General features: G+C 42.6%; 2 protein-coding genes across 2 annotated transcripts; one reads left to right on the forward strand and one right to left on the reverse strand.

Moving 5' to 3' along the window:
- Nucleotides 1-298: 298 nt before the first annotated feature.
- rrp8 (ribosomal RNA processing 8) lies at nt 299-4,315 on the reverse strand. Its single transcript, XM_070970615.1, has 7 exons — nt 3,930-4,315; nt 2,982-3,243; nt 1,981-2,854; nt 1,112-1,241; nt 922-1,028; nt 733-829; nt 299-593 (listed from the first exon to the last, which is right to left on the reverse strand). The coding sequence occupies exons 1-7, from the start codon at nt 4,032-4,034 to the stop codon at nt 480-482; spliced, it is 1,689 nt and encodes a 562-aa protein (XP_070826716.1). The 5' UTR covers nt 4,035-4,315; the 3' UTR covers nt 299-479.
- An 870-nt stretch (nt 4,316-5,185) lies between these two features.
- LOC139336482 (scaffold protein ILK) lies at nt 5,186-19,105 on the forward strand. Its single transcript, XM_070970616.1, has 13 exons — nt 5,186-5,310; nt 6,626-6,891; nt 12,355-12,520; nt 14,056-14,151; nt 14,237-14,333; nt 14,434-14,517; nt 14,751-14,836; nt 14,936-15,045; nt 15,266-15,393; nt 15,588-15,709; nt 15,822-15,921; nt 17,298-17,428; nt 17,555-19,105. The coding sequence occupies exons 2-13, from the start codon at nt 6,803-6,805 to the stop codon at nt 17,702-17,704; spliced, it is 1,359 nt and encodes a 452-aa protein (XP_070826717.1). The 5' UTR covers nt 5,186-5,310; nt 6,626-6,802; the 3' UTR covers nt 17,705-19,105.
- Nucleotides 19,106-19,249: the final 144 nt, after the last annotated feature.

Consider the following 19,249-nt stretch of genomic DNA (forward strand, 5'->3'; position numbering starts at 1 on the left):
TGCTGTTACACCCTCTTGTGGCAAACGAATACACACACAATCAGCTTTCAGTCTCGGCCGCTCAGTCGACGCAATTCAGTTAATTTTAAGTTTTGCTCAGAATCCCTCTGAGGTCTGTTTGCTCTTAAAGTTTCTTAAAGTAATTAATTTCTTTCAGCGCAGAGAAATCCTCCAAAGAATACTCTCTGTTATAAACTCAGACAGATTCATTTTTTAAATGTATATTTTGTTTTTCATTTTACAGAATTTTTTAATTGGACAATCTTATCATTTACATAAAAAAACACTAAAGACCAGACCAGAGACAATAACTTTACTTGGATATTGATGCATCTGACTGCATATGTTACAGAGGCTTCAAAATGCAGCAACCAAAACTAACATATTTAGATAAAAATGTACAACTGCTGCTTGGAAAAGCAGCAAACTCAAGCTGGAAAATATCACAAATGCCGACACTGGTGGAGAGGCGTCCTCTCTCATCTTTTCTTGTAGACACAGGGCTTCAGCTGCAGTCCAAATTTCTTCACGCTTTCTGGAGCGTCTGCCGTCTTCACGAACTCAAAGGAGAAGAAATGAGTCTTCTCTGTGTCCTGAAGGAAGAAAGAAACAAGCTTAATGTTTCAGTTTAAACACAGCTGAGACAATGTATGTGCTGACTTGGATAACACAGTACAAAAATAGTACATTAGGGAAAGTGGAAGACTAAGAACTGTCATCTTGTTGCCTCACCTTTGACACCAGCTTGAACCCCAGACTTGCCAGTGCGGCCACAAAGCTCCGAACGTTGTCGAACCGACTCGCCACTTCGGCTATTTTAAGGACACCCCTGCAATAATTACACAAAACAGTTATACAGACATATATATATATATGTACAAGACTGCCATGAAGTTACTGAATCCATACTACATGTTTTACCCCATCTTTAACACACGATTGGCCTCTGTTAGGAAATCTGCCAGGTTGGTTCCCATGAGAGAAAGACAGAACACCGCGATGTCCACAGAGTTGTCACGAAGCGGGACCTGCAGTCAGAAAATGTGCATCTTATTTTCTTGCACTTTTGCGCAGACTACACGTGAATGAGCTTAGAGAAAAACACGCTCACGTTGGCCATGTCGCAGACCGTCACAAGCTCGCAGGCCGCTGCCAGGTCGAAGCTGTGCACTTTGTTCTTCACGCTGCGCGCGATTTTACAGTCGCCACAACCGAAGTCTGCAACCAGCAGCGAGGGCGGTCTGGAAGAAACGACATGAGGTGCGTTAACAATCACAGGGTATAAACCTTTAACTGAAATCTAAGCTACGATCTGCTGACATTAACAGCAGCCTCTTCTCACAGCAGCCAAATGAGCATCGATTAAACGCCCACAGTGCAGCATCATCCTGCAGTGTTCGGACCCAGAGCACAAAACCCACCTAATGAAGAAATATGAAGGATATTTTTACTCTTTTAGAGGCATAAAGACACATCCCTGTGAATGGCTGGAGGACAGACTGACAGTAAACGAGCCTGTCAAACTCACAGAGGTGTCACAATCCATTTTATTACACTGTGCTGATCAATGCGTGGATCTGACTTCAGTGCAGCCGGTGATCAAACGAGTCATTTTCTGTTCAAAGGGTGTTGAGTCGTGCAGATGTTCAGTGATACAGAATCTCCCGTCTTTGTCTCGACTGGGTTGTAAAATACTGCTTTTCTTCAATGCGATTCTGTATACAGCTTAGAATAGGACTGCAACTAACGATTATCTTATTATCGATCAATCATTTATTCGATTAAATGTTGAAAAATCATCAGAATGTCTTCAAATTTCTTCTTTTGTCCAACCGACAGCCCTAAATGTGTCATTTAATATCATGAATGATGAAGAAGAGTATCAAATCTGTACTTTTAAGAAGCTGCAGCAGTAAACGTTCGACAGTTTTCCTCCAAAAAACCGGAGCTGAGATGCTGCATGTTACTGTGACATCTCACCTCTGTCTGATGTAAGAGATGATGTCATCCACTGGGTTGGCGGGCCACCTCTGGACCTGCGCCGTGTACCCTCTGTGGTAGACCCAGAAGGCCTGCGGATCCTGCTTGAACATGCGCTTGGCGTCGCCGCTGGACGTGCTGTACAAAACTTCGTTGATGTAGCGGAAACGAGCCGACTCCAAGCGCTGCTCCATGCGGGACCTGAGGGAGGCCGAGCGGTCCTGTTTCACCTCCTCTTCCGGTGCCGCCGGCTCGTCTTTCGTCTCTGCGGGACCCTCCCGCTGGTCCGTCTCCTGGCTGCGGAGAATTCTCTGTAGCCGCTCTCTTTTCAGACTCTGCGCTCTGCTCAGCTCAGGTTTCAGTCTTTTGGTGGGCAGCTGCTGCTGATGGTCTCTGATCTCCACTTTAGGTTCCTCCGCTTTCTGTTTCGATCCATCAGCAGGAGACTGAGTTGCACCTTTGCCGCTCTTTGTTTTATCCTCCTTTTCTATTTGCTTTTCTGTCCCCGTTGGACAGGACATGTCAGTGTCCTCTTCAGTCTTTTTCCTTTTCTGTGGTTTACGCTCCCTTTCCTTCCCCTTCTCTGGGGTCTCACTGATTTTTTCGCTGTTGCTGTTGCTGTTGCTGTGTGACTCCATCCTGACTTCTTTATTTGGTTTGTGCTTCTCTGCAGGTTCTGCTTTATTTACTTCCTCCTCGGGTTCATTTTGTCTGTATTTATTTTTACATTTCCTCTTGTTCTTCATTTTGTTTTTCCACTGCTGCCTGCTCAGTTTCTCTGTGCCCTCTGGTTTGTTCACGTTCACCTTTGCAGATTTTGTAGTTTCTGTATTCTTTGTCTCGCTCACAGAGGTGATTTTTACCTTCGGGCCACCTTTAGGGGGGAAGAAAACATTTTAATATTTCCTCACTTTGCGATAATAAATTGCCTGAACGTTAGATTTTCATTAACACACTAAAATGTAAATGAAATCTTAGCCTTTGAACAGTTAATTACTCACCAAATTTGTTGTCTTTCTTCCTCTTTTTCGCTGGAAGTTTCTCCTCCTTAGTGGTCTGATCTAAGTCGCCATTCTCCTGCTGCTCTCCTGTCGTCTCCGCTTGCTTTTGCCTTTTCCTTCTCTTCTTTTTTTTCTTGCTGTGCGACGGAGCCACGTCTGGCTCGCTGTCGCTGTCCTGCTGATGGTCATCACTCCTCCAGTCCGGCACTGATCCCAGAGTCTGCAGGGTCCGCAGCAGGCTCTTCTTTCCAACAACCCTGGACTGATCACAGACATGATTGGCCTTTTAAGTGAAATGTGCAGCGAAGTGTTGGGCTGGGCAATAAATACTGCAGCAAGATAAGAATAGGACAGGGAAGGACACTGAGACTGCAGAAAATCACATCTTATAATGGTTTTTTTTTTAGCTTGAGGTGTTTTTGACTCCATCTTTACTTAAAAAGAAAAAGGAAGTTTTGCTTTAACTTAACAGTTGTTGCTGATTTGAGAACATTTTTGTATGTGTGATCATGTGTGCAGGTCTATGTCCACACTTATTCTGTTTGTTTGTTTGTCTGTCCATTTTCAACTGTCCATCAGAACAGGAATCAGTAGAAAAAAAACAAACTTTAAATCAGCTGTTCAAGTGCTGACTGTCCTCTGGCCTTTTGTTGTTGCAGACATCATCAGACTTTTGCTAATTTAATCTGCCACATGAGATCATAGTTTATAACCTGATGATATGTTTTGGATGTTCAATCCTAATTTGAAAAATAGCTTCTAACTGCAGCTGTTAAATGTGGTTAATAGAAAAGCACCATGTTTTTCTCTGAAATGCAGTGAAGCAGAGGTAGACAGTACCATAAAAGCTGGCAAGCACTTGAATAAATGTACCTCTGAATAAAGCCATGCATCGCATATCCTTACAGATTATGAGGACAGTCACTTTCTACTAATCCGTTACTTTACCTTAACACTTGCGCTGCTCTTCGACTTCTGGGTGTCTTTGAGGACGGTTTTGCTCAGGATTTGAGCGTCTTCGTCATCACTCCAGTCTTCATCCTCTTTGAACATGTTTCCTGAAGACTGTAAGGAGCAAACACAAGTTTGTAAACCTCTGCTGGAGATGAGATCAACCCTGACAGTCTCTTCTTCTCAGAGCGCCAACTCTGCTAATTCACTCACTGAGCGGCCGCTTCGTGTCTGAGGCGGAAAAACGAGCTGATTCACTTCTCAGACTATTTGTTTCTTTGTTTGTATGAAAATGTTTTATTTAACGAACACGTAACTTCACTTAACAGCTGCAGAAGTTTCTTGTCAAAGGCAAAAGCCACGTTGGTTTGTCGCATGTGCGTGAAGGAAGCAAAACAGACCTACAGGCGCGTGTGGGTGACGTAAACACGCCCAGAGGTTTATGGGACATGAAGTTTTTCCTAATAATGTTTCAGAATCCACAGATGGAGATTAAACTATAAACTGTTCTTGTTAATCAGGATTTGTGGAGTACATAAGACAATAATTTGTGTTTATAGTAACATATTACACTACACACTATTTTCTAAATTATTATTCAACATCAACAGCACCCATAATAAAAATGATGAGTAGTTGCAGTTTCATACAAGAATTATCTCCAGCTCGACCAACTGCAACGGTAAAAACCTGCTATGTTTATAATAACATATTACACTACACTACACTACACTACACACTATTTTCTGAATTATTATTCAACATCAACAGCACCCATAATGAAAATGATAAGTAGTTGCAGTTTCATACAAGAATTATCTCCACCTCGACCAACTGCAACAGTAAAAACCTGCTTTTACACGTATGCATGAGTAACACTAATCTAATGATATGATATATAACAGCTGAACCGTTCAGTGCATGACTTTTATTTCTAACAGAGTTTTTTAACAGTGTTTACATCAGTCCTTTTAATGAAGTAAAGGATCTTAATACTTCCTCCACCCCTGGCCTATGGAAACAGTTTTTACATTTGTGTATGCTCACGTTACAATTCAAAATAGTAAGCATCGTACCATATCATAGTACATAATACCACATTACTGTGTTGGGACTTGTACATTAATAAGTGTAACCTGGCCTGTGTTGAGGCTTTAAAAAGACGTGACCTGAGGCGGTGAATATTTTGATTTCATGCAGTTCTGTGTGCCGCCTGTAGGGGGCAGAACGCTCTCTTCCTACACAGCGTTACCACTTACGTACGGCGGCGGTGGTGAGGGTGTGGACGTCCCACATTCAATCTACCGGGACAATATAACGCTGCTAATAACTCCTTCTCGGTCTAACTGCATTACACCGCAACAGGCCAATAAACCTGGTAAGTTTATCGCCAAATGTGTTGTCAGTTTGACCTGTTTAACCCACGAAATTATGTTTTATTTCTGTTTATCTCAGCCAAAGGAGAGAAACGGAGGCGCACCGCGGCGGTAGGGTAGTTAGCTTGTTAGCCAAACCGTCCCATCTTAGCAACCACGGGATGCTAATGTGTGGAGCTAACCGAGTCACTTTCAGTTTAATCGAGTGCAGTAAAACAACACGGCGGTGCTGCCGAGAGCGGAAGGGATAAGCACGTAGCTAACTTAACCTAAAAGAATTATTCTCATGTGTTAGCTTGATAGCAGCGCAGCTAGTCGGACTGCTTTAATAACTGTAATAACTGACGTAAAGGCTGTTAATTGTTAACGGTGAAGTCATTACTGTGACACCAGACTGTTGCGGTGTTTATGTGAACTACATGAACAAATCCTCCTAAATCACAGGTCCGATTTTATTTAAACTGCGCTTTCATTGCGTGTTGAGCTGAACTGCAGCCATGGTCCTGTTATCGTCCACTATTCCTTATTCAGACATTGAGTTTGAAATGTGGTCCTTCATTCATGGGGATTGCAAGCAAAAGTCAGATTTGTGGACCCAGTTCTTTGCCCATTTGTTGACCCCGTCCCGATCTGTTGCCTTCAGTGATGCGCATTTTATTTAGCCAACACGTCGTCTAATAACAGTTCAGGCTGTGTGAAATATCAACACTACATTCCCTGTTTTTATTCATTATCAATTAATCTGCACATTATTTTCTCGATTCATCATTTGGTCTGTAAAATGTCAGAGCTTTAGGTGACCTCTTCATGTTGCTTGTTTTGTCTGATCAATGGTCAAAACCCAGAGATTTTCATCTTAGTCACACATAAGACAGAGAAGAGCAGTAAATCATCTAATTGAGAAGATGTAATGAGTTAATATGTGACTTGATTTTTTGCTTGATTCGTGATTTAAACAGTTGATTGATTATTAGAATAGTTGCAGTAGCGATCAAATAATCATTGAATCGCTTTTTAAAATATTAAGGAAGTGTAGACTTCAGCATGACACCGGATGAGAATATTTATCTCCCCTGCTTCACAGGGTGCTATTCGTGGCGGGTGTTGTGAGTCACAATGCTGTAAACTGCATACCCACCCAGTATTACTAAGGTGGATAAGATTACTCAGCACTGGGTTTCTTGGGTGTTTGGCTTTCTTTCTTTTTTTTTGGTTTGTCCAGCAGAATCGTGTGATTTACCTGTCTGGAAGAGAGGCCAGACTGATTGAAAGATGTGTTAACAGAGGAAACTCCCCCTTGTCTGTCCCATTTTTCAGGCGCTGTGTGAGTGCCGCTGAGCCTCTCTGATTGCGCACCTCATTGTCCCAAATGAGGAACTGATGCTGGCCAGGACCCCGCTGAACCCCTCGGGTCGCCTCTCTCATCGGTTCCAGTTTAGTTCTGCGTGGACTCCTACGGGTGCGCCTTAAGAGAAGAAGAATTCAGCGGCCAAAATGGATGATATCTTTACGCAGTGCCGGGAAGGCAATGCTGTGGCGGTTCGCTTATGGTTGGACAATACAGAGAATGACCTCAACCAAGGGTGAGCCAAGGTTCATTTATTTGTACCGTCTCATCTGTAGGATGTCACCCAGAATTCAAGTGTCACTTCTATCCATCGTTACTCAATGAAAGTAAAAATGAACTCATTTGAACTGTTGAATGCAGTGTCACAATAACAAACATGCCTAAGCACGACTGGCGTCCAACGTTCTCTCTGTATCGTTTAAGGTGTTGTAATTTGTCTGCGTAAAGGTGTAAAAATGATATGTTATTGTTGCCGTAAGTCATTTGTGTTATCACAGTCAATATGGCCCAATTGGTATGTTTTCTTTATAAACAAAATATCCTTGCAAGCTGAATTTTTTTAAGTATTTTGAGACTGCCTCATGGGGGTTGTCTCTCCTGAGTCTTCATTCCTCAGCCAGTGATTCCTTTTGCACAATCTTACTTAATCTGCACGAGACTTGCCACAGCATGAACTTGTGATGCCAGATAACATGCATCAGAATCTGAAGGAAATGTCATTTACACCTTACTTTACTTTTACTTTAAATGTTGCATTCTCCGGCGCGGAGTCTGGCGCAGGCTGAAAGCCCGCCTTTTCATTCCCTAGCGGGATCGTGGCCTGCGATTGAACCCATTTCCTTTTGGGCACGTGTTTATGTCCCAGATGCCAGCAGGATAATTCAAAAGCGCAGTGTTGGACAGGAAACCTGCTGCGATGGCAGAGTTAGCCACACTTGCAGTTGTTGCTGCAATTAAATTTAGGCCTTACAGAAATTAAAAAACCATTGGATATACTCCTACTTCTGTAAGATTTCGCATTTATTAGACAAAATGTAGTTACAGATCATCGGTCTCCTGAGTTGCCTCTGTGTCCTCAGCTGACACCTTAAAGAAGAACTTGGCAGAGTTTGCTCGTGAAGTGGTGACGGCCATCCGGGAAACTTCCCTTTCTGTTCTAGATTTAGACTGCCGGTGTTTGTTTTCACAGCAAGCAAAAAACAGAATAAATTATTCCATTTAATCATGATGATTGTGTACCTTGGGGCTGCTCTCTTTTCATCTTTTTTCATATGTTTTTAGTACATTTATGGTAAGCAGGTTGAGCACATAACAACTCGTCGGATCGTGTCTGACCGCGACTCACTTGCAAAGAACATTGTCGTCGAGTTTTAGAAGTTTCAAAGAAACCTGTAGTTGTCTAAAACTTGAAAGCCTCATTTTCTCTAATTACTGTTGCGATGTTGAACATAAAAATGTTCAACTAGTAATTTGCCAACCGTGTAATTTCACCTGCAATAATGGTGAGAAAATTATTCATGGCTTTGCAGAAGAGATGTGACTTTTGATAACATCCGAATAATAATGTGATTAATAATGAGACAGGATATGAAAACGTGAAATTGTAATGTTGCCCTCTGAGGCACAGAAATGTTTGTAGGTGCATTTTAATCTCATCTGTGAGGCATAAACTCTCGTTACTCAGTCAGTGTTGTGTGTTCATACCTTTTGTTTTAACATTGACATGCAAGAATTCAGAAGAATTGACATGTCGGCACATGCAAGATGCCAAGTTATCTTTTTTGTAGTTTTTTTTATCCTTCTTCCCTGTTAAAATTAACCATTTGTGCAGAAATAATGAGATTTCTAATACCAGCATGAACCTTCTGCTTGCTCTCCTTTTATTTATTTTTATTTTCTCTTCTTTGTAAGACTGTATGATTGCATACAGCCAGAGTGGTCGCATGCAGCCCCACATGTGACTCGTCCATTAGCTGATTGCACGTCAGGTTCCCTTTTCCGGATGATATGTCTCCCCCAGTGGGTGAAACACACTTAATCTTGCCTTCTCATTTCCCTGAAGAACTTGCCTGTATTTCAGGAAAGCCGCTGTAGCTCAGCCTGTCAGAGTATGTTTTCTGTGCTCCTCGATGATGGTGTGTTTACACTGATGTAACGCCCAGACTAAGAGTAGTAGTGGAATGCCGAATCTCCTTACAAGGAATAACACACAGGCCTCGAGGGAGCCGTCTGCCACCTACAAAATACCAAGAGAGGGGGAGGAGATTATTGTAGTGGGGCAGGACTGGAAGAGCTATGTGTGACAAGACAGACAGTGTGTATGTGTGTGTGTGGCCAAATAGTGAGTTTTTCAACAGAGAAATGCACAGTAAGCCCCAGGAGAGCACATCGCCTCCCCCTCCTCCACATGTGAGTTTCCGGTAGCCGTCTCCCAGCGGTATTAGATAGCTCCACTCATTTCCCTTCAGCATTTCCTCCCAGTTCAGAAGAGCTAATTGCAAAGTTTAAAACAAATCCTCTGAGATGTTTACAATATAGTAATCATCTCTTGTCTTCTCTGAATATATGTTACGCTGGCACTTCGCTGCCCGGTGCTTAATGTTAATATGAGTTATAGTTTTGAAAATTAACACAGTGGTTTTGAACATTTTTTTGGACTATTTGGTATTAAGTTACATGTAAAGCTGAAACAGTGGATTAGCGTAGGGCTGCAGCTCATGGTTATTGTCATTAATAATCTTCTGATCATTTTCTCAAGTAATCAATACTCATTTTGCCTTTAAAATGTCAGCTAATAGTGAAAAACGTCTAGCATCCGTTCAGGTGATATCTTCAGATTCTCTGTTTTGTCTAAATTGAGAATCATAGTTGGCGTATTAATTGATAATGCAAATATTTGTTTGTTGCTGTCCTAGTTGTATGAAAAGAGTGTTTATTTAAGGGCTATGAGGCCCCGTGCAGACCCCCATTCCTCACAAGGCCCCATTTTTATTGTGTTTGGTCACAAACAGAAAAGTTCAGTGTTCTTGTGCTTTCTTTGGCTTTAATACAGATGTCTATCTGTATTAAGTCTCATCAAAATGCACATCCAGAAAAAGCCCTGTGCATGTGTGAATAACAGTTTGAGGCTCTTTGTTTTTCACCGTGCGAGCGCTGGTTTTATATATAACCTCAGACGACGGTGTGGCGGTTTTCAGAAGAAGTGGTGTTAGCAGTTTTTCCAAATGAGCCAGCAGATTATCAGGTGTAGCATGGTCTGACACTGCTCAGCTACATTATAAATGGGCTAATGGAGATGCAATGAAAGATTTATCATTTGGATTTATACAATTAAAAGCAAACAGCGTAAATTACAGCAGATAGAATCAATTGCTAAGTTGTTGGCAATATGTAGCCCTGAGTGCCACAAATTCTGCTCCTTTCATTTATTGTTATTTAATAGAGCGTAAAATGTTTCATTAACTTTTCATGAGGTGACAGGAAAAAAGAAAAAAAACACGCGAATGTTCATTTCTCCAATGTAAAAACATGGCTGCAGAAGCCACAGTACCACGGGCACGGACAGTGTTGGGAAACTTCTGCTTCTGTGAATTTTCTTCTCATTTAAACGTTTCTGTGATTTTGTTTTTCACTCATCTGAGTCTGTTACATGACCTGGTGGGGATGCCATGGCAGAGACATACAGGGTGCAGACAGGGGCTCTTCCTCGGGCTTTTCCGTCTGCCAAACTGAGTGCTGTTGGCAGGTGGAAGTGCCTGAAATAAATTACCGCAGCCAGTGTGGAGGGGCTGAGCAGGAGAAAACCCTGGCACTCAAGTGCCTTTGGGTTGTGGGTATGAAGCTAGCTTACAGGGAAAATCTGTCCTATAAAAAAAGGGGCCCTGAATAGAAATACACATACAGAAGCTGGAGGCCTGGGCCTCACTCGATGTGTAAGAAGTGCCAGGGTTTGGTCGATATCAAACAAAGAAAAGCAGCAGATCCTCACGTTGGAGGCGCTTGAATGAGAGTTTGATTGATAAAACTAATACGAAGAATCAACTCTCAAACTAGTTTCACATCAGTTTTGTGGCGTTGAATCAACTCATTGTTTCAGCTCTAGTTGTTTGCTCCTCATGAATTTAAGCTCATAATGATGAGCGTGATGGTAATCCCTTCATTCATTTATGTGTGCACTCTTGCTTTTAAAGGATACAAGCATTAAACTTCATAACTCTGCTTTCTCGCCTGAACAGACCCGAGCTTAACACAGAAAACTAATAAAATCACAAACGTCAGTCTGTGGGGAGTTTGTCTCATAAACTTGGGCTAATTAGCTCGTAGGATTTGGCCTTTTGGGCTGAGAGGAAATTGCACACAGAGCAAATCTGGTGTGACTGCAGCAGGTCACCCAGATGCACAGATAGATGTGTGTTGTGGGACTGAGGGTCTCTGTGGGGCTCTTGGTGCTGTTTTCAGCAGAGCTATGCAGGATGTGTGAATACAAGCCAGTGAATTGATGGCGGGGCAGGCAGAGGGTTCAGATTCCTTCATAATACTCCCTCAGTTCTCAGATCACATTATTATGCTGTCAGCCCACTCATAATTTCAGAGCAAGTGCATAACTTTATTATCTGGAGGATTGTGCTGTGTCTCGGCACAAACGGCGAAGCCCACATGGAAAAGGAAAGCGTATGGAAAGAGGAATATGTCGTCAGTGCAGTCCAGCTGCTTTAGTGGAACAGGGAGGGAGAGGATGGGTTTGAATGAGAGGGCAAGAGAGTGGAGGGAGGAAAGTTTGTATGAGAGGAGGAGGAGGTGACCACGGCCAGGCGGGGAGGACGTGAAGAATGACAGAATCACACACAGCAGCTGGAGCGTCTGCATGTGCAGCGCTGCTGAAGGAAGCCTCCCTGGACCTTATAAGGACTGCAGCGAGTGCTCAGCCTACGTTTTTTTTTCCTGATGGACTCTCTGTCACTCAGCCCTTACTGCATCTTAATCTGTCAGTCTTTTATCTCTTTTTCTCCAGGGAGGTGCACCATCCGTCACTGCCATGTAATCAAGGCCACTGTCCTACATGTGTCGCTACCAGCATCACCCAGACAAAGAGGAATGATGAGGGCCAGAGGCCGATTAGCTGCTGTCTCAGCCTGAGTTGCCTCAACTTCCTTTTTACAGAGGAAGATGACAGAAGTACAAATGAGCAAATTCCTCATTATGCTGAATAGCCTAAAGCAACTTAATACTATCGTTTCATTAGCTTAAACTGGAGTAGCCTCACACAGCGTTACACAAGTGTTGATTCAACTTTAGGATATTTTTGGTGGCTGTACCCAGAGATGTACCCAGTAAATGAAATGTATGTATACAGTGCATTAGGCCACAACAGAACAAGCTGATAGACTGACATTTATTTTTCATGTTGGCCACCCAGGTTCTCTCTGGAAGGCACATTTATTGTCTTTATTTGAAAAGTGGTATTTTGATTGTCAAAGCAAAACACAAATGGTCCAAAAAACAGTTCCCGTCTGTACCTCTTGGCCTTGTGACAATACCAAAGAGTTGTTTTCAGGGAAAAACTTGAGGTTACTGGTGAACTTTTTTCTCCCTTGGGTCATACACTTTTCCTGCGGCCCTGCAGTTATTCTACGTCCTCGCTGTGCTGGAGGTTTTTGCGAAACCTGTACTGAATATGAACGCTCCTCTCTCACTGCAGAGACGACCATGGCTTCAGCCCGCTCCACTGGGCATGCAGGGAGGGCCGCTCCAGCGTGGTGGACATGCTCATCATGAGAGGGGCTCGCATTAATGTCATGAACCGCGGAGACGACACGCCTCTGCACCTGGCCGCCAGCCATGGACATCGTGACATTGTGGGAAAGGTAGGGCTCATGTAAACACAGGGGAATGCACTAAAAGGTTCCTCAGTGGTCATCCTGTAAAACGTTTTCTCATGATTATCTTAATATGAGCAACGTATGTGATCTCGGTTATTAGAACATGACTCTCTCTCTCTCTCTCTCTCTCCCTCTCTCCCTCTCTCTCTCTCTCTCTCTCTCTCTCTCTCTCTCTCTCTCTCTCTCTCTCTCTCTGTGGTCTGTTTGTCAGTAAATCTTGCACCAAACGTGAAACACATTCTCCATAGATATCAAGTCAAAAACTGATGCCAGACCTGTGAAACTGACTCCTTTGCACACACAAATCTCATTGGGCAAAATGATGATGTGCCTCTTTAAGTTTGCTTCATAAACGCAGGATATTATGAAACCTGAAATGATGTCATCTGAACAGCAATTATGAAAACAAAGGTCTTGTCTGTTCTTGCATTTCCACCACCAGCAGTTTTAACCTGGAGGGAGAACAATTTTTCAGTGTCAAGGGAAAATATAATGTTTCACTGCTGCAAGTATGATTATAAAACCTGCTTACTACAACAGCTTTAAGGGTAGAGCTAGCAATTTATAATGTGAAAAATTTTGAGAAGATATGCTTATTAATTCTTTATTTAGAGGTTTTTTTTTTTTTTTTTGAGGTCGTTTGGCCATCTGTTCATTTTTCATGGATCCCCTTAAGAGGGGTGACAACAGGACGAGTACATAAGCTCCAGGCTGAATCAATAGCTGATAGACATTTCCTGGCCAGGATTCAGCAGGATAAGTTAAAACCATTTAAAGGCACTTTGCGGCACAATCAGTAGCTGCAGTGCAAGCAGACATACAAACATGCATATGTGTGTCTGCACAAGCTCCTATGCAGCATCAAACTCTCCGCAGGATTCTGCCTCAGGCTATCAGTATGCATCACATGGGTGAACTGCAAGTCCTGTTTGAAGGCTTTGTTTTCCACTGGTTTACTTTTGGGGATGCAAACTGCAGTGTGGTGTGTGTGCAGCTCCATGTGGCTGTGAAATGATTGTATAAGGTTTTGTAAAACAGGAGGTCTGGCTGATTAAAAACATGAAATGAAATGAACAAAATTTTTAACATGACAGAGGCCGATAAAAGGAGACAGGAAACTGGGAGAGAGAGGGCTGTGATGTGCAGCAAAGGTCGCCGGTTGGAGTTGAACCGGCGACAGTTGTTTCCTGTCTGCCTCTTTACCTGTTTCTAGCATTTTAAAAAAAATGTCATGAGCTATAACCATTTGGCTACCAAGGCGCTCCAACCTGTCAGATTATTGTATTTGTTATATATTGTATTTGAGGCTTCTGCTCCAGGGTGTCTGATTTAGAATTGCTGCCAGGCAGCTATTGAGTTTAAGGTTAGGTATGTCTCAATACCTCTGGTATGTGTCCCCAGGCGAGACGAACCTCAGTGAATTTTGTTGGCAGCATGAACACTCATCTCTGTGTACAGCCCAAACAAGATCTGACCAGCCTTGTTTTGCATATAATCCTTTGTTTCTGCCTCACTTTTAGCTGATCCAGTGCAAAGCAGACACTAATGCGGCCAATGAACACGGGAACACACCACTGCATTACGCCTGCTTCTGGGGCCAAGACCAAGTGGCTGAGGTTAGTGCGCCTCCTGGTGGTGATATTGCGGAGAATACCATCAGCTCTTAAAATGTTGCTGACATCAGTCTGTCCTTTTTCTCAGGACCTCGTGACTAATGGGGCTCAGGTGAGCATCTGCAACAAATATGGGGAAACTCCTCTGGACAAAGCCAAACCTCATCTGCGTGAGCTCCTCAGAGGTACCCTGATTCCCAATTAGCACTTTCAACAGATTTAAATGAGTTTTTGACTGTCTTTCTGATCAGTTTTCTCACTGCAATCTGTCCCTCCATCTCACAGACAAAGCTGAGAAATTGGGACAGAACTTGACTAAAATTCCCTTCAAGGACACATTCTGGAAAGGCACCACCAGGACTCGACCCCGTGAGTCCCACAAACATGAAGCAATTTATGAGCTGACCAGTTTCCATCGGTTGGTTTGCTCTAAGTGCTGCATGAAAGGGAAAAATGTTCCGTGCTGGTCTCCCGGCCGCTCTTCATGTGGTGTTTTAAGTTTCCACTGCTTGTGTTGTGCTAAATTTCACATGAATAATGAATGTGGCTGTTGTCTGAGCTTTAATTTGTCTCTTAAGTTTGTCTCAACCTTGTGTTTTTAGGCAATGGCACTTTGAACAAACATGCAGGCGTTGACTACAAACAGCTCTCTCTCCTGGCTAAAATCAATGAGAACCAGTCTGGAGAGGTACTTTATATTCTTGTTCGCACTCGTTTATCTCATTGTGAAGCGGCTGATGATCAGTCCTTCAGTTCACTTCTTTCTACATGTATTTCTCATCTGCAGCTGTGGCAAGGGCGCTGGCAAGGAAATGAAATTGTTGTTAAGGTGCTAAAAGTTCGCGACTGGACCACAAGGAAAAGCCGAGACTTCAACGAGGAATATCCCAAACTCAGGTTATTACTTAATCCAGACTCTTCTACGGCCTCCATGTTCTGTGCTGGTGTTGTCCCACATCTGTCTGTTTGTGTTGATCCAAACATTATGTATTATTTCTGTTTGAGGGTGTCGCATCTCACACGAGCCATCTGTTTATGTCAAATCCTCTGTGGGTTTGCCTCTTTTTGTCTGTCTGTCTCTCTCCCCCATCCCTCGCTCCCTCGGGCTACATCCCAGGATATTTTCCCACCCGAATGTCCTACCCATGGTGGGAGCATGTCAGTCTCCTCCCGCCCCTCACCCCATCATCATCACACACTGGATGCCTTATGGCTCGCTCTACAACGTGCTGCATGAAGGCACCAGTGAGTACTTTTACTTTGGTCACAAAGTCCGTACTCGGCACCGCTTTTGGTGGTTTGCAGGGATTTGTGATTTATGGCACTTACACGTTTGTCATTATGTTGCCATCACTTTTTGCACAGCAGCAATTTCACTGTCAACCTGTTATGTGGTCAAAGTAAAGCTTGTTATGATTTGTCACTCATCCTGCTGTCAGACTTCGTGGTGGACCAGACACAGGCGGTGAAGTTTGCTCTGGACATTGCGTGTGGAATGGCCTTCTTACACACACTTGAACCCATGATCCCTCGCCACTATCTCAACAGCAAGAGCGTGATGGTAAGAGGTCATCTCAGTGCTGCTTTCAGGATTGTAACTGTATCCAGCGGTCAGATATGACGGCCGTTACACTTTAAATTGTTATCTCAGTTTGTCTTCTTCGTTTCCACAGATAGATGAAGATATGACAGCCAGGATCAGCATGGCAGACGTCAAGTTCTCCTTCCAGTGTCCTGGCAGGATGTACTCACCCGCATGGGTAGCCCCTGAGGGTAGGCATCACTCATTCAGCACAGATCCAAAGTGACAGCTGGAGCCACTCAAGCTCAAGTGTAAATGATGGATGCAGGGAGCTCTACGCTGTCCCAAAACTAAATGTAATCTGCAGCTGATTTCCCTGTGAGATACAGTGAAATCTGATGAAGTTGGAAACATTAACTGATAACAGATAGTGAAAATAACCAGGGGACATCTGCAGCAGTGATGCAAACAGTAAGAACAACCCACAGGAAAGGTTTGAAGTTGTGTATGAAGCACGATGGAGGCGACCGTGTCTGATACAGGAGACTTGTAGCAGATGTGTCACCGATGCTCACTGCACACTGTAATCGGTAGTGAGCACAGAGAGCGTTGGCTTTGGCTAAGGTGAATTAGCAAGTACGTCTTTGTAACATTTAGACACTAATAGAAGAGATGGAAAGAGCAATGAGTGTCAAACAAGTGTCTCATTTTGAAGTAATATGTTCACCCTGAATGTAATGTATATTGTTAGAGAAGAAGCTCTAGGTCAGTCGTGATGTGTGTAACTGATTTTTGTCACTTATTGGAAGAGATGGAAATAACAGTCTTGTGGGAAATGGAGCTTGAGATTTAACAAAGACACTGAGGTCTGTCAATCACTGGTATTGCTGGGACAATATGACACTATTACTCCTTTATAGTTAATAATTTTGAGTGTATTGTGGGGTTTTTTTTAGTATGCAGTTTTGTTCACAGAGTTAACAAAACAAAGCCCATCAGAGGGATTTCTAAAGTATGTGTGTCTGTCAGCTCAAGTTTCACTTCACACAATCATGCATCAGAGGGTTTTCTGATTATTGGTTTCCTTTTCATTTTGCCTCCATCACAAGAGAATATTTTCGCTTAATTGTGTTGATTTATATTGTGAAAGTAAGCCTCAGTAAATTTTTTCAAGGCGACATTGAATTTTAGGAGATAAACAGAAGAAGATTTATTTGAACAATGCATTTCCATCTCTCTCACTTTTTCTGTTACCTGTTTTTATGAAATGAATGACATCATATCATCATGATCTATCACTTAATCCCCATCTATGCATTCAGTTTACATATAGCTACATATGGCCTATAGCACTCCACTGATGGAGCTTTGGTTATCAAGCACTTCTTCGATCACTTCCTAAATAACTAAATATCACATAGGTTAACTCAGTAATGTGAAAGCATGTCTTTAAACTACATGAGTGTAGAAGTTCTCCATTTCAGCCAAATAGTCACTGAATCTTTGCACATCTAAGGTACAAACTTCTACTCAGCTGTGCCTGAACAGAAGTGTGTTTTGCAGACGGTAGAGGGTCTGTTGTGCACTTCAGTGTGTTTGCTCACACTTGTCGCTCTGTGATTTCCAGCCCTGCAGAAGAAGCCAGAAGAGATCAACCGCCGGTCAGCAGACATGTGGAGCTTTGCCATCCTGCTGTGGGAGCTGGTGACCAGAGAAGTGCCGTACGCTGACCTGTCCAACATGGAAATTGGGATGAAGGTTAGTAGAGCTGTAATGTCTTTGGCTCATGAGATTACCAACTGAATAGCAAAATCAGCTTTTACTCAGCTTTAATGCGAAATATCTTTTCTAGCATACCAAACGTCTGTCTGTTTTGGCTTTCAGGTTGCCTTGGAGGGTTTGAGGCCCACCATCCCCCCCGGCATTTCACCCCACATTTGCAAGCTCATGAAGATATGCATGAACGAAGACCCAGCAAAGAGGCCTAAATTTGACATGATTGTGCCAATTCTGGAAAAAATGCAGGACAAGTGAAAATCCTCCTCTCCCCTCCTCTACTGAAGCGGCTGTTTTACCCCAAATGGTGGTGTGGTGCTCACCAGTATTGCCTTAAACTCTAATTCTGCTGCTGCATTCAACGCCACTGTAGCTTCTGCTTCTGAGACGAATTCAGCAGCAGCCACTTTTTATATTTTTTTTGTTTTTTTTTTTGTTTTCAATGTGATATCAAGTTTTTATTCTTTGTCACTGATCCGCCAATACTGTCTCCACAACTTGTAATCATGTGGACTGGAGTACAACCTTCTTCAATCTTCTAGACTCAATAACCTGTGGAGGTCAGCATGGCAATCTGGTGCATTGCTTCAGTGGATTTAAGGCCTTATTTTGTATCTGGAGTGGGCTCACCATGAAAAAGTCACCCTGTAAGGAAACATAATGGTGGCTCCTGAATAAGCAAATAACATGTTAAATGAAAACTTGCAGGGGAAAAGTTTGTTTGTTGTGTTACCAGCAAACCAGGCAAGCATGACAAATATCTGAAACAAAGCATTTAAATATAAGTTTAAGAAAGCGTATGTGAATGAGTTGTGCCGGTGAGAGTCCTTAGCAGTGCTGTACCATTCAGCTTGGCTGTGTCGTGATGTGCAGAGCTTCACCTGTCTTGAGCTTTGATCCCTCATTTGTATCCTGTACAACCTGCTGACACTGATGTAAAACTGGCCATAGAAACTGCTGCAAACATGTCAGTGTTGATCATTGCAATTTTGTGAGAATTACTTTTAAAATGCTTTGCAAAAATGTGGATTTTCACTTTGTAATGTAGGACAATTAACTAGATTACTCAAACGTATTCTTATAATCTATTTAATTTCCATTATTTTTCCTTCAAAATCTTAACAGTTTAACTGTGATTTGAACTCTGCTCGCTTCAGTCTTCAACAAAGAAAATGTTTAAAGCGTTTCTGCTGAACTCAAGTGTTATTTTCATGTTGAATACTGGCATTCTCTCTAATCCAACATGTAATACTTTGTACTGTCAGGAATGAATTCTGCAGTCTAGACTGTAATTTATTCGTGCGTCTAATAGGTACAATGATATTTTTTCTTGTCAAGCATGGAGACTGCTTTTCTTCAGTTTTATGGCGACATCAGGAGCTGCTGCCAACAGAAGGTGACTGGGACATTAAGGGGTGGTATTAACATCCTGCACACTGTCATTGTTCTCTCACTTATTTTCATCGTTCTCATCCTTTAAATGACATCTGACGTTCTTTGAATCTCGTGGGTTGTTTCTTCTACCTGCATCGTTTCCGTGCCTCCACCAGCTTGCTTGTTTGTGCTGAATCACAGGCTGAAGCCAAAATCAAGAGTGACCTATACAAATGTATGTATTTATATATAAGTATATTAAAAAGGACAAATATGGGCAACTTGAATGAATCGGGTATTATTGGGTAATTTGGAAAAGGTGTTAACTGCGTTAATGAATATTTCTATGATGTGAAACATTAGCGATAGAAAGCAGCATTTGGTGAATGTTCATAAAAAAATCATTTTTGGAAAAAAGTCATCCTTTTA

This window comes from Chaetodon trifascialis, chromosome 9, assembly GCF_039877785.1.
Source record: "Chaetodon trifascialis isolate fChaTrf1 chromosome 9, fChaTrf1.hap1, whole genome shotgun sequence".
NCBI classification, from domain to species: domain Eukaryota; kingdom Metazoa; phylum Chordata; class Actinopteri; order Chaetodontiformes; family Chaetodontidae; genus Chaetodon; species Chaetodon trifascialis.